At 51.4% G+C, this 15299-nt stretch overlaps 1 protein-coding gene across 2 annotated transcripts in view; it reads right to left on the bottom strand.

Annotated features, from left to right (window-relative positions):
- Nucleotides 1-983: 983 nt before the first annotated feature.
- The window catches only part of FAIM2 (Fas apoptotic inhibitory molecule 2), a 31556-nt gene continuing 17240 nt past the window's right edge, over nt 984-15299 (bottom strand). For both annotated transcript variants that reach the window (XM_011964725.1, XM_011964730.1), the window contains one exon: nt 984-1238. In XM_011964725.1, coding sequence (XP_011820115.1) covers nt 1089-1238 — 150 coding nt within the window. In that variant the 3' untranslated portion in view covers nt 984-1088. The remainder of the gene's footprint in view (nt 1239-15299) is intronic.

Raw genomic sequence — 15299 nt, 5'->3', positions numbered from 1 at the left:
GGCCAGTGAAGCTAGAAGAGATGTGGACTCTGCCAACTACGAAGGCCTCAGGAGGCCTGGCTGGGGACAAGCCAGCAAACAGCAGCTGACAGGAAGGGTTTAGGAAATAAGAGGTGCAGAAGGGACTCCCACACAGCCTCGGGTTAGGGCTGGGACAGAGCAGGGACTCCTTCCAGATGGGGCTGGCCTGGCAGCTAGAATGATTGCCTCCTCCCCCAGAACATCCAGCCGGAGGGCCCAAGCACACCTCACTCAGCCTCAGGCCTGTGGCAGTAGCCTGGTGGGTGGAGAGAAGCGAGTGAGAGGATGTGGATCTCGGTTCTGCAACCCCAAATGCCTCCCAGGTGGACACGGGTCTGGGTGGATTGGCTCCCCGGCTCCCACTTCCCTGGGAGCCCCAGGACAGGCCCTCACTGAGGAACAGGGCCCCCTGCTCTCACCTCCTGCCCCAACAGTGCTCTGTCATGACCTGGGAGGGCCGTTCACAGCAAGCAGCAGACAGCACAGGCTTCAAACCCCTAGAACAAGCTGCTGGTCCCAGAGCCAAGAGAAGATGGGCAGCCTGGGACAGCCGTCCTGCCCACTCACTCCACCCGCCCAGCTACGTCCCCCACCCCCTTTCTTACAAAGTGTCAATGCCTGTCCTGCACGAGAAAGACAGGAGGACACAGACTGGACGCAGGACCCAAGGCCACATGGTTGTGCAGCCCTAGGAGGAATTGTGGTGGGGGGTCAGGGCTCCGCTGGGCTTCCTGGGTCTCACTCCCGCATTTGAAATCCTGCTAGGCTTCTCCCCGCTGTCCCTTAGGCCCTCAAACCCAGAGGAGCCTTCAGCCTTGACCGTCCCAGTTTGGAAGATGTAACGGGGGGAACAGGGCGGCACGGGGATTGACATGGCCTCGGTTCCTCAGGGTCCCCATGGCGTATGTACAAGCGGCAGAGGGCTGGGCTGGGCTGGGGTAGACAGTGGCCTGGCCACAGCCTGGGTTGGCAGCTAGTTTTATATCTGGTCTTGTAGGGGCGCAGGGGAGGGACAGGGAACCAAGAGGGGTGCATTCTCTGGAGGACGGTGGGGCGGGGAGGGCTCCTCATTCCCGGTTAGTGCCAAAAAGCTGCAGGAAGAAGGTGAAGATATAGATGATGTCTAGGTAAATGTTGAGGGCTCCAAAAATATACTCCTCAGGGCTCAGCGAGTGGCGTCGGTTACCCATCAGCAACTGGGTGTCAAGTGCCAGGAACTGGGAGAAGTGAGGAGAGAGAGAGGGGTCAGAGGCCCAGGCAGTGTGACACTGACTATGGCAGCCCTGGTGCCCCCCTCAGCCCCACCCCCAATTTTATTACCCTCACCTGCTGCCTGGCTGCCCAGTGGCCCTCCTGAGACACCTTCTATCCCTAATTCTGTTCAGCAGCTATTTACTGAGCCTCTGCTATGTGCCAGGCACAGGGATACAGCAGAGAACAAGACAGCCAGGGTCCCTGTCCTCACAGAGCTTCGAGTCTAGAGGAATTGTTAGGATGATGAGTATAACAAGGTTCCAGGCAGCGGTGGGGCTGATAACAAGGAGCCTCACCTATGTGAGTGTGTCAGGGAGTTAGGGAAGGCTTCCTGGGGGAGGGGACCTTCAAGCTGAGGCCTAGACTTCTTGGCCATTCCCTCAGGACCCTGCTCTCAGAGGAAGGCGAATGCTTCAGGTACAAGCAGGGCCCAAGCACTTGTGCTGTACTGACATCAGCCCATCAGTGCTATACCGACATCCCCATCCAGTAAGAATCAGATTCTTCCTACAGGAAGTGAGGCCCAGAGACCTTAAATATTAGCCAAAGGTTACACAGCTGGAAGGTGGCAAAGCCAAGATTTGAACCCGAGCAGTCCAGCTCCAGAGCCCCAGGTGTAACCATTCTGCCCTGCTACTAACAGCACCTGGGGTTAATGCCTTTCCTCCCAGGAAGCAGGCTTCTCCCTGGGGACCTGCTTGGCCTAATGGACTAGGACCAGATTCCCTTTGAGACAGCACTGTGCCACCCCGCTGCCCCTGCCAGGCCTGCCCACTGTATACAGTGGCTCCTACCCCTCCCCACGTAGCTTTCCTCTGGGCTCCAAGCCTAGGGAGCAGAACCCTTGAGAAGTAGAATATGAAATTTGGCAGGCGTGGTGCGCTTTTCTGGAGAAAGAGGCCAAAATGTCCACCAGAATCTCAAAGGTGATGAAGCACTGATCCACGTAGGATTGGAATTGGGGTTTTTTTTGTTTTTTGTTTTGTTTTGTTTTGTTTTTTGAGACAGAGTTTCACTCTTGTTGCCCAGGCTGGAGTGCAATGGTGAGATCTTGGCTCACTGCAACCTCCGCCTCCTGGGTTCAAGCGATTCTCCTGCCTCAGCCTCCCGAGGAGCTAGGATTGCCGGCATGCACCACCACACCCAGCTAATTTTGTATTTTTAGTAGAGACGGGGTTTCTCCATGTTGGCCAGGCTGGTCCCGAACTCCCGACCTCAGGTAATCTGCCCGCCTCGGCCTCCCAAAGTGCTGGGATTACAGGCGTGAGCCACCATGCCTGGCCCGGGATTGGAATTCTTTTACATTGATTCACATTCTTGTTAACTGGGCTCTTCGGTCACTTGTGTATGAAAGGCATGTTCCCTGGGTCCTCTGAAACTCATTCATTATACAATAAATATGTATGGGGCGACAGCTGCATGACAGGGACTTGCTGAGAGTGGAAGAGACAAGAAACACAAAGCCATGCCTGCCTTGGGGAAGCTCACAGCGTCATGGGGGACACTTACAGGTCATTACAAGAAAATCCACGAAATGCACAATTAGGACTGTGAAGGAAGGAGCTACTGATTGGGCCAGAGGAAGGTGACCCAGGAGAGGTGACATTTCACCTGAGGCTTAAGTAGGAGTTTGCTAGCTAGGAAGGCCTAGGGAAGCCTGGGAGGCCTGACTGGTGTTGTGTGAAGAGCGGAGAACTCGGCCAGGCAGGAACTATGGAAGAAGTAGATAGAGGAGGAAGGGGTTGGGGCCTGCCCTTGCAGCTTGCATTCTGCTCGGTAGGCAGGGGTCATGCCCAGTTCCCTTTCCTTCACCCGCCATGGACTCCTTGACTCCTAAGACCCAGACTTTAGAGTTGCTATAGATGCAGCCCTGTAGAATCCTAGTTGAATCCCAGCTCCGGTGCAATGCGCCCCCATGCCCAAGAGGCCAGGGCTCCAACAGGGAGCAATTCCAGCACACAGGACATTGAGGCAGGGCCACCCTCAAAGTTGGGGAGGTGGGGGCAATTACGAGCACAGGCTTGAAAGTCAGATCCACTTGGACTGCAGGCTCTGCTCTACCACTCATTAGCTGTAGGACCTGGCTGGGCAGAGCATTTAATCTCTTTGGGCCTGTGAGTCCCTATGTGTAAAAAGGAGATGAGCGTGCCTGCCTCCTGAGGTTGTTGTGAGAATGAGATAATGCATGCAAGGGGCCTGGCACAGTGCCTGACACATGGTAAGCACTTAATGAATGCTTGCTATTATATTAATGTGGTTTTGTTGTTATTATCTGCAGAAGGAGAGGTGCCCTCTTGAGGACGTGCACACACTGCTGATGAGACTCAGGTGTCTCTTGCGTCTCATCAGGGAGGCAGCACTGTTCCTTGGGGAGGTCAGTGGCCTTAACAGAGCGAAAATGGGGAGCCATGGCCAGAGCTGAGAGGAGCCCTGTGCAGGATGTGTCAGGCTCCTGAGCTCAGTGGCACTGAGGAAAGGGCACTCCAGACAGGAACAGGAGTTGAAATGCCTGGGTTTGAGACCCGGCTCCATTGCTCAGTAGCCAAGTCATCCACTTGACCTCAGTGTCCTCGTCTACAAAATGGGATAGTAGCAACGCCCACACCACGGTGTGGTTTTGAGGGTAGATTTATGACAGTGTATGTGGCATCCACTATTTGTATTTTTGAGTATGATTTCTCTCCATTCCGCTCTGCTCCTTCTGTGTTTGATTTGGATTCCCAAGCACATTTTCCTTCTGCAGAGAGAATGAGCAGGCAGAAGGCCCAGTGCAAAGGCTTTGGCCACTTGGCGGTCACAGCTGCCAGCATCAGTTCATAAACTGCTGACCTGGCTGATCCATCAGTAGCTTGCTTGGTTGATTTCTCAGAGCCTGGTCACTCCTGGGTGAGCTAATGAAATTAAGTCTCTTAACTTGGAAGGCTTGGATCTGTCCAGCTTTGGGGGTGGCCCTTCTGAGAAGCACTCATGCAGGAGACCCCCTAGAGCAGCCAGCTGGCTTTTCTCTTGGAGAGAGGAGGAATGAAATGATTTCTGCCCCAGCCCTTGGTCCATGCACACAGATGCTTATCTATGTGGCGTTCTCTGGGATGGCCTGCTTCAAATTTCAACCCCACTGCCCAGTATGACCCATCACTGCCACCTCATGCCTGGGAGTCAACCAAAGTCTTTTCATTCATTTATTCCCAACAATATTTGCTGAGCACCTACTATGTTCCAGAGAACTTGCCCTCATAGAACTGACAGTCTAACGAGGGCAAAAGACATGATCAGAGAGAGTCTGCATGGCAGTGCATTCATTTACAGGGGAAGTCATCTGCTGCTGTCTCCTTGGAGATGGAAAGCATTGTTAACTAATGTCTTGGTTGAGAGCAGTTATCTTGGTTATAGTTAACATCTTAGTGGGTAGCTAGGATCTTGGCTAAGAGCTAGCAACCGAGTTGACTGCAAACCCCTAAAAGGAGGGCAGGTACTTGAGTTAGTGGCCAGCTGAACAGGAGACTCTGCAGGAGGAGCACTTGGGATGGGGCAGGAGGCCCCCAGGGACAAGGATGCTATTAATTTACATCTGAAGAGTCTTTCCCTAGACCAACACTTGATCTCTCATCTCCCTCTCCCCATTTGCCCTGGGAGGTGGACGTCCTCACGGTCTTACACATGAGGAAAGGAGTCTGAGAGCTGAGTGATTTGCTGATGGCTGCTTCTCAAGTGTCGTCTCCTACACTGGTGGAGATGGGGGAGGAGTGGGCTTGCAGGGAGGGAGGGAGCATGTGCAGAGGGGAAACTTCCCTGCCTCACCTTACTGGCCAGCGCTAAACCTCGCCGGGGGCCCCAGCCACACATTTGACCTGACCCTGCCGTATCTGGGGCCCAGGCTTATGTCTGTTGTCCTCCCTGAATGTGGCCCCAGAGGTGACACTGAGGGGCTCTGGGCAGTGCATGCCATGGAAAGGCCAGCTCAGAGCCACCCGCAGGCAGGCACTGAATACAAAAAGCTGGGGTTGCAATGTGTTGAATCAGCTTAAACAGTGACACGTGGACTGTGTCTGTCCTGCAGAAATGCCAGTGTGACGGCGTGTGGAGGCAACCCCCAGGCTGTTGTTTGCAGCATTGGTTCTAACAGTGAGATGCTGAAACAACCCAAACTCTACCAACACGGGGGTGGTTAAATAAACTCTGGGCAGCAGTGCTGAGGTGGAAACATCTGTGACAGACGCTACTGTGAGAAAAAAGCAAGTTGCGAAAAATCCATATCGTATGATCCCATAAAACTATACATGTCAGAGGAGCCAACATAGCAAATATCTATGAAATGCACAAAGAAAGGTCTGGAAGGAGAGATAATTCATGGTTCCTGCTGGGGAAAGAAGTGAGGGACACGATCAAAATGACATTTGCTTTTTTCTATATTTAAGATTTTCCAAAAGTGAAATATGTGAATAAATGTATTCACATATTATATAATTAGAAGTTTAAAATAGAAGGGTTAAAATAGCACAAAAGAAGAGTTCATGAACTCTTTCACTCAATTCTCACCATAAGCCTCTGCAGCAGGTGTCTCACTATCAGCTCCATCATTTGCTGAGGACACTGAGGCAGAGACAGTGTAAGTGACTTGCCCATGTCACACAGCCCAGGGACAGCTAGAGGGTGAGCTTGGGCTTTGGGGAGTCTTTGGAGAAGAGACTACCAGCCATATGTCCAGGTGCACCGGCTGGGCTGCAGGGGAGTGTGAGGGGGTGAGGGAGGGAAGAGAGACCATTGAGTGGAGATCTGGGACCCATTTCTTGCCTGATACCAATAGAAGATATTTCTCTTCATTGACCTGGGTGTCAAAAATTTAGATGGCATAGACAACATTTGCACCCCCAGGAGGGCCACCAAAAGAACAGGGTCTGGCAGGCATTCGAATCAGAAAGCCTGGCCCAGGGTGAAAGGTGGGTAGTGTATGAAAGTGCATTAATGACACACGATTATCTATCAACTTTTTAAAAAGTAGGCCAGGTGCAGTGGTTCACGCCAGTAATCCCAGCACTCTGGGAGACCAAGGTGGGCAGATCGCCTGAGGGCAGGAGTTCGAGACTAGCCTGGCCAACATGAGGAAACCCTGTCTCTACTAAAAATACAAAAATTAGCTGGGCGTGGTGGTGGGCACCTGTAATCCCAGCTACTTGGGAGGCTAAGGGAGGAGAATCGCTTGAACTCAGGGAGGTGGAGGTTGCAGTGAGCCAAGATCATGCCACTGCACTCCAGCCTGGGCAACAGAGTGAGACTCCGTCTCAAAAAAAAAAAAAAAAAGAAAGAAAGGAACCAGGAGACAAGGTAGGCTTCAATAGCCTGTCGCAGTAAGTGGAATAAAATATTTTGCATGAAAGAACCATATGTGGTCATACCAGAAAGGGCATGAGTCCAGTATAATACAGTGCTTAAGATCATAGGCTGGGGAGTCCCACAAACCTGGGTTCAAATCTTGGCTCAGACCTTAGGTAACTTACTAACAGGTAAGAGTTACTGATCACTGACCACACACCAGGCACTAAGTGCTTTACATATATGAATGCATCCAAGTCACAGCCACCTATGAGGGAGTTACTGTTCTTGTCCCCATTTTACAGCTAAAGAAACTGAGGTACAAAGACATTACGTAACTTGGAGTCCACACAGCTAGAATGTGGCGGAGAAGGGCTTTGAGACTTATAGTGAATGATAACCTTGTCATTTAGATTACCAGATTTTGAAGCCAGGCTAAATCTGGTGATCTAAATGATAAGGTTATCATTTACCATAAGAGTAAAAGCTGTCATCGATTGAGAATTGCCATGTTCCAAGTGTGAGGAGGCTGTTTTTCCTTCATTTGTTACCCTATTCATCCATTACAACAGCCTGCTGAGACAGGCGGGTGAGCCCTATTTTAAAGACGAGGCCGGTGAGGCAGAGCGGTCAAGTCGTTTTGCCCAAGGTCACAGAATGGTAAGAGGAGCAGCGAGGCCTTGAATGTGACTTGGTGGGGGGCACTGGCCAGCTGCAGAGCCCCCTCCCCACTCCACACACCTACTGGCCCTGCCAGTGCCTCTTCCTGGCTCTGCTCTGAAGAACCAGGTCCTGGATACGGAAGCAGAAGTTCCTTTCTGCCCCCAGGCAGGTGTGGAGCTGCCTCTGCCTCCCCTCCCTCAGTCCGCCACCCCAGGGCTTCTCCACCTCCTCCTGTCAGGTTTGAGCAGAGTGTGGGCTGGGGGATGAGTGCCTCAGGAGTGAGACAGGCAGGCCTCAGGAGGGGCCTGCACATTCTCCCCTGAAGGAGCAATCACTGATCAGTCCGCCCACCTCAGGAGGAACCCACGCCACTTCCAGGTTGTCTGGGTGAGGTGTGGGGAGGGGGTGCGAGGAGGCCTCAGGGAAGGCACTGGGACTGTTTCAGCGGCAGAGGGTGGGTGACCTAACAGAGAAGGTTCTCACTGGCTCCTTCAGCTTCACGTAATGCATTGAGGGAAAAGGGCCTCTAGGCTCTGAATGGAACGAAGATAAGTCTAAAAGTCATGCCTCAGCCTTGGATTTGTGTGGCCATTTTAACTTTTCGAAGTGTTTTCCTAATTGTGAGGAAGGTAGAGCATATATTGCCGTCCCACTAGAAAAGCAGGGTGAGGGGTTCAGGTAGACGGGCGTATTTTTCTTAAATCCCTTGGACACTGTGGGTCTGGCCCAGACTGGTCATGGTGTGTGTATGTGTGCACACGCGTGTGGGTATGTGTGTGCCTGTGTATATACTTGTGTATGTATGTATGTATATGTGTGCGTATGTGTATATATGTGTGTGTGAGTGTGAGTGTGCACGTGTCTGTGTGTACGTGTGTGCATGTGTGTGAGTGTATATATATAAGTGTATGTGGGTATATGTGTGTGTATATGTGTGCATGTGAGTGTATGCATGTGCATGTGTGTATATGTGTGTGTATATGTGTATGTGTGCATGTGTGCATGTGTATGTGCATGTGTGTATATGTGTATGTCTACGTGCATGTGAGTGAATGTGTGTGCATGTGTATATGTGCATGTGTGCATGTGTATGAGTGTATGTATGTGCATGTGTGTATATGCGCATGTGTGTATATGCGAGCACGTGTGTGCATGTGTATATGTATATGTGTGCATATGAGTGTGTATATGAGTGTATGTATGTTCTTGTGTATATATGTGCATATGTGCATGTGTGCGTATGTGTGTATGTGTGCATGTGAGTGCATATGTGCGCATGTGTATGTGTGCATGTGTATGTGTGTATGTGTGCATGTGAGTGCATATGTGTGCATGTGTGTATATGTGTATGTTTGTGTATATGTGTGCATGTGAGTGTGTACGAGTGTATGTGCATGCGTATATATGTGCGTATGTGTGCATATGTGTACATACGAATGTGTGTGTGCATGTTTGTATGTGTGCGTGTGTTTGTGTGTATATGTGTGCGTGAGTGTGCATGTGTATATGTGTGCAGGTGAGTGTATGTGTGTATATGTGTATGTGCATGTGTGTGTATATGTGCATGTATGTATGTGTGCATGTGAGTGTATGTGTGTGCATGTGTGTGTATAGGTGAGTGTATGTGCATGTGTATAGGTGCGTGTATTTGTGTGCATGTGTGTGCGTGTATATGTGTATGTCTGTGTGCATGAGTGCATGTGTGTGTATGTGTATATGTATGTGTGTATATGTGTGCATGTGTGCACATGTGTATGTGCGTGTGTATGTGCATGTGTATATGTGTATATGTATGTGTGCGCATGTGTGCATGTATGTACGCGTGTGTGTATGTACATGTGTGTGTGCGCATATATGCGCGTGTATATGTGTGCAAGTGTGTGTATGAGTGTATGTGCATGTGTGTATATGTGTGCATGAGTGTATGTGTGTATATGTGTGCATGTGAGTGTATGTGTGTACATGCATGTGTCTGTGCACATGTGTGTGAATGTGTGTATGTGCATATGTGTGTGCATGAGTGCATGTGTATATGTGTATGTGTATATGTGTGCATGTGTGTATGTATGTGCATGTGTGCATGTGTGTCTGTGCATGTGTGTATGTGCATGTGTGTATATGTGTGCATGAGTGTGTGTATATGTGTGCATGTGAGTGTATGTGTGTACGTGCATGTGTCTGTGCACATGTGTGTGAATGTGTGTATGTGCGTATGTGTGTGCATGAGTGCATGTGTATATGTGTATGTATATATGTGTGCATGTGTGTATGTATGTGCATGTGTGCATGTGTGTATGTGCATGTGTGCATATGTGTGCATGTGACTATGTGTATATGCGAGTGTGTGTATGTGTGCATATATGTGAATGTGTATATGCGCATGTGTATGTGTGTCTATGTGTGCATGTGAGTGTATGTGCATGCATGCGTGTCTGTGTGCCTGTGAGCACATGTGCGTGTGTATATATGCATGTGTATGTCTGTTTGCCTGTGAGTGCATGTGTGTGTGCATGTGTATGTGCATGTATGTATATGTGCATGTGTATGTGTGTATGTGCATGTGCGTATATGTGTATGTGTGTATAAGTATCCATGTGACTGTGTGTATGTGCATGTGGGTAGATGTGTGTATATGAGTGTGTATGTATGTGTGCATGTGGGTATGTGTGTGTGTATATGTGAGTTTATGTGAGAATGTGTATGTCCATGTGTGTATATGCGTGAATGTGAGTGTGTGTCTCTCTCTCTGGAAGTGCTGTCTTGGCTTCAGCGCATGCTCAGCTTCAGCAGCAGGTGCCTCAGGCAGTTCCCTGTCAGCTCTGAGGTCTCAGCCCTGCTTTCCTTCCAGAGACTGAGGACAGATAGCTCTATGTCTCTCCATAGTGGTCAACATCAGAACTGGAGGTCCAGCACCCCTACTGAGCATCTTCCTATCCCAGCTCTGTTCATCCAAATGCCATTAGGCTTGCAGCATCCAGTACTGACCATGCACAGTCTCCCTGCCCCCACCCACCCCAGCTCTGGGACACTGCAGTGACCTCCTAAATGGTCTCCCAGCCTCTGGTCTGTCCACTCAGCTTCTCACTAATCTTCCTTAAAGCACGACAACTGTGATGTTTCTTAGCAACTGTCAGTGGTTCCCAAGGTCCTCAAATCGGCCAGGCTGGGCAGGGAGTGAAGAGGTCTATTCCCACTGGGCCCATCACCTAATTTCTAATGTCCTATGCCTCATTCCTTCCCGAGGACTCTGGGACTTGGGCTCTCGATTTAGGGGGCTCAGAGACCTTAGCTTCCCCAAGGAAGGACCAACTCTGAGATGCGGCAACGTGTCTCAAGTCCCGTGGGCCCTGGAGTCTCAGCTGCGGCTAGAAGCCAGCTGTAGGCATGTGACCCCACCTCATTCCCTGCCCCATCACGCCAGCCCGGCCTGACCCTCATGCTCCCTGTGTGACTTTCCATGAGTTTCTACAGAAAAGCACCCAAAGAGAGGGCAGTAGGGGGAATGGGAGGATTCGGCCACTCTGAGGTCAGGGCTGTTCAGCTGGCTCACCCACTTCTACTGGCATATTTGGGTTCTGGCATCCAGTGAGGGGTCTGGGGTAGGGGTGAGGCCAAAAACCCAAGGCTCCCTGAGAATGTACTAAGGCTGACATGGGTGAGGCCTAGGAGGGTCCTGTTCCTCAAAGCTGGACCAGAGCCCTGAGAAACCTTGCCTGCCATCCCCTCAGGTGCTGCCCCCTCCACTGGGCGGCCCTGCCCTCAAAGATGGCAGAATCTCAAGGGAGGTGCTGATGTTTCTGGGAGAGAAACTGGATTCTCGAAGCTGGATTCTCACAGCGCTTCCAAAGCTCAGGTTGGTGGGAGTTGAGGGGCGGGTCTCCCTCGGGGTCTGGGGCCTCCTCCTCCACTTCTTTTCACCCTACTCTCGCACAGTCTCCTCAAGGCAGCACACGTGGCAGGGACGCCTGCATGCAGTGTGTAGTGTGCAGCTCTGCTCGGCTATAGGGCTGGGAGTGGCCCCCACTGTGCTGAGAATTCCCCAAAGGGTATGGTGGGAGATGGCAGGATGGGCAGATGAGAGACTAGGGGGTGCTGGGTGCTGGTTATGGGACACACTGGAGATAGGGGACCACACAGTCTGCAGGCCTGAGGGTCAGGACGAGGTCAGCATGTTCCTGAGTTCGAGTTAATGGGAGGGTAAAGGGATTTAGTTATGGGGCTGGGCCTCTGAGGGCCTTCATCTACCTGAAACTGAGAGGAGGGAAAGGGAATGAGTCTCAAAGCCCCTCTCATCAACATTCCCCTGCCCCATGGGCCCCAGGGGAGCTGCAGATGAACATGGGCAGGGGATGGAGCCAGGGGAACTGGCCCTGTGCTCTCCATTGTTGTTTCTATAACCTGCAGGATGATCCCGACCAGGGACCTTTGAAGTGTTGATCTCCTAATAAGATAATTGGCACTGCAGTTCCCCCTCTCCTGTGACTCACAGAAGACTGATGGGCAGTGCTGAATTCAACCACACAGCCTGTGGGTTCTCTGCCTTGCTCTGATTGTACCTCTGTGGGCCTGGCCCTGGCCCCTGCCACACCTCTTGGGGATCCGTTCATGCCACAAACATCTCCTGGGCACGTACTATGTACCAGTCCCTGTTCTGGGCATGGGGGCTGCAGTGATGAACAAGCCAGACTACAATCCCTGCCCTTAAGGAACTTAGATTCTGCTGGAGGGAGACAGACAATGAGCAATACATCAAGAAAAACAGACAGTGTGTCAGAATGAGATGCACTACAGAGAGAGGGAAATAGAGTAGGGAGGAAGAGGGAGGGACAGAGCTGCACACACTTGAAGGATGGGAGAGAGGACTATGAGCAGTCCCTAAGAACAGACAGAGGCAGGTGCAGAGGCCCTGGGTTTGGAGAGAGCCCGCCATGATCACGCAGCACGAAGCCAGTGTGGCTACAGCAGAGGAGAGTGGGGAGGTCAGAGAGGGCCTGCAGGCTGTGGGAAGCGATTGCGGGATGCTCAACAGAGGAACAAGGGTACCTAACACTCCAGCTGCTGTGCCCCGCATAGACACAGGGCATAGCGGCAGCCTGCAGGAGGCCATGGCAATAATCAACCCAGGCTGGAGGCTATGGGGGCTGGGACAGGGAGTAGCCATGAGGGTAGAGATAAGTTGTCAGATTCTGGATAGGCGTAGGGGCCACAGCATTGATCTGGGGTGTGATGTGGGGGATGAGGAGAGGGGAGGAGTGGAAGGTGTCACCAAAGCATTTGTTCTGAGTTACAGGAAGATGGGGAAGGCTTTGGGAAAAGCAGGCATCCCGGGGAAGGGGCAGGAGCTTGGTTTTATTCATGTGAAGTCCGAGGTGCCTATGAGCCTTCCTCATGCAGACCCTCATTAGGCAACCAGAAATTCTAGTCTGGAATTCAAGAGAGAGAGATCCAGGCTAGAGATGTAAATGTTAGAGTAATCATCATAAAATATCGCATTCAAAGCTTTGAGGCTGCCTGAGGCCCTGAGGGAGCAGGGTAGAAAGAGAAGAGTTGGCCCTTTGCAGGATCAAGAGGGCTGTAGAAAAGCCTGGGCGGTTGGTGGCCTGGACACCAAGGGACGAAGATGCTTTGGGGAGGGTGGTGGAGGGAAGGAACGGTTGTATCCAATACTTCTGGGAGTCCATCAATATTAGGACTGAGTTTGGGTCCCTGGATTTAGCTACACGGAGGTCCCTGAAACCTGGATGAGAGTGTGTTTAAGAGGATCAAGAGAGAATGGTCGGGCACCGTGGTTCACACCTGTTATCCCAGCACTTTGGGAGGCTGAGGAGGGTGGATCACGAGGTCAGGAGATCAAGACCATCCTGGCTAACACGGTGAAACCCTGTCTCCACTAAAAATACAAAAAATTAGCTGGGCGTGGTGGTGAGTGCCTGTAGTCCCAGTTACTCGGGAGGCTGAGGCAGGAGAATTGCATGAACCCGGGAGGTAGAGCTTGCAGTGAGCTGAGATCGCGCCGCTGCACTCCAGCCTGGGTGACAGAGCAAGATTCCGTTAAAAAAAAAAAAAAAAAAAAGACTCTGTGCCAGCCCCTTAACACCTAGGGCTTCAGATGTGGAAAGTGAGTCTTACAGCACCAGGGCTGCCTGCCCCCACTCCCTGGCCAGACTGTGGTGGAGATGCAGGGAGGTAACAGGTGTGAAAGTGCTTTGTAAAACATAAAGGGTAGAGCAGAGGGTGGGGACTATTGCTATTATTTTAATAGCACTAGGGCTTATCAAACAAATTTAAGGGATTACTATTCACCCAGCCTTACTTGCATGCATGGCTCCCTCAGGTGGTTCACACACTCACTGTGACCTGATCCACGGGAAGCCAAGTAAACTCCCTGGCCGGCCCCCATGGGTGCTCCTTGCCTCCAACATCACCAGCCTGTCTGCCCTGGCTTGACCCCTCTTCTGTCCCCTGCAAATGCCTCCCTCTAGGGCCTCCAGGTGCTGTTGCCCAGACTAGCTCTCCCGAATGTGGCCCTCCTCTTTCTCTCCTAATCCAATTCCCCACCACATCCTTTGAAATCTTTCTTTAGGAAGTATTGCCTGGAGGGAAGAGCATGGTGCGGGGTCTGAGAAAAGTTAGTCTCTTCAGGTGACCAGGCTCCCAGTTTGCCCAGGATTTAAGGGCTCCTCAAGAAGTGGGGCTTTCAGTGCTGAAACTGGGGAAGTCCTAGGTAGCCTGGAATAAGCTGACACTTTAGTCTTGATCAAGGCCACATCGACCCATTATCTTGCCGGGAAACCACGGACAAATAATTCCATTTCTCTGGAGTTCAGTTTTCTCATCTGTAAGAAGAGGGCTGGGAGTTTCACTAGACCCCAGCCCTTCAGTTCCAAGCCTGGAGGTCATTTATTCATTCTACAATACTGGCTGAGTGCTACTCTGCACCATGCACTGCACTCTCCCTGCTGAGGAGCCATGTGCATCTGGGCAGCCACGCTGCACATCACACACAGTATGTGCTCTATAAAGACCTGTGGAAAGGACACATGGATGAACCTGCCACACCCCCCCCTCAGGCTTGATCCCTATCCAAATCCCCCAAAACCCCTGCTCACTGCTCTCTCCCCATTCCGTACCCCATTTCAGCCCCCCCAGCCTGTCGCCCACAAGCCTCTGGAATCTGGACTAAGCTGCAACTCTGGCCACTTGTATTGAGCTGAACGTTCCAGCTAGGAAGGGGAGAGTCTGGTCACTGCTTCCATTGTAAATAAATGTTGACCTTGAATGCCTTCCCAAGAGGATGTCACCAGTACAAGCTTGCCCACCTGGGTGGGTCCTGGAACACGATCACATTCGGGTGCGTGGAGCCCACCTGAGCAGAAGGCAAGTGTTGGGCAGCTCCAGGCAGGCGTCTGTCCCTGGTCATCTCATCTCCTGGGCATCTGCTTCCAGCCACTCCCCACTTAGCCTCAGACCCCAAGGGGGACTCACACCAGACTGTCCAGGTTCCCAGATTGGCCCCGTCACTTCCTAGGATGCTGTGCGACCTTGGGCATGTTATTTGATATCTCTGAGCTTCAGTTTCCCCATCTTAACTAATTAATTAATTTATTTATTTTGAGACAGAGTCTTGCTCTCTCACCCAGGCTGGAGTGCAGTGGTGCGATCTCAGCTCACTGCAAGCTCTGCCTCCTGGGTTCACGCCATTCTCCTGCCTCAGCCTCCTGAGTAGCTGGGACTACAGGCACCCGCCACCATGCCTGGTTACTTTTTTTGTATTTTTAGTAGAGACGGGGTTTCACTGTGTTAGCCAGGATGGTCTCGATCTCCTGACCTTGTGATCCACCCTCCTCAGCCTCCCAAAGTGCAGGGATTACAGGCATGAGCCACCATGACCAGCCTCCCCATCTTAATTTATTAACAGTAGAACCTATCTTATAGACTTAAGACGACGATTAAATGCATATGGAGAGCTGGCTGGGGGGAAGCAAGTGTTCAATAAATATTAGCTGTTACTGTTATCCCAACCATAATCATCATCATCAACATTTTCAGTT

Source organism: Mandrillus leucophaeus, unplaced genomic scaffold, assembly GCF_000951045.1.
Source record: "Mandrillus leucophaeus isolate KB7577 unplaced genomic scaffold, Mleu.le_1.0 Scaffold118, whole genome shotgun sequence".
Taxonomy (NCBI): Eukaryota; Metazoa; Chordata; class Mammalia; order Primates; family Cercopithecidae; genus Mandrillus; species Mandrillus leucophaeus.
Note: the sequence above shows the minus strand (reverse complement) of the source record. Positions and strands in the feature narration are given on the sequence as shown.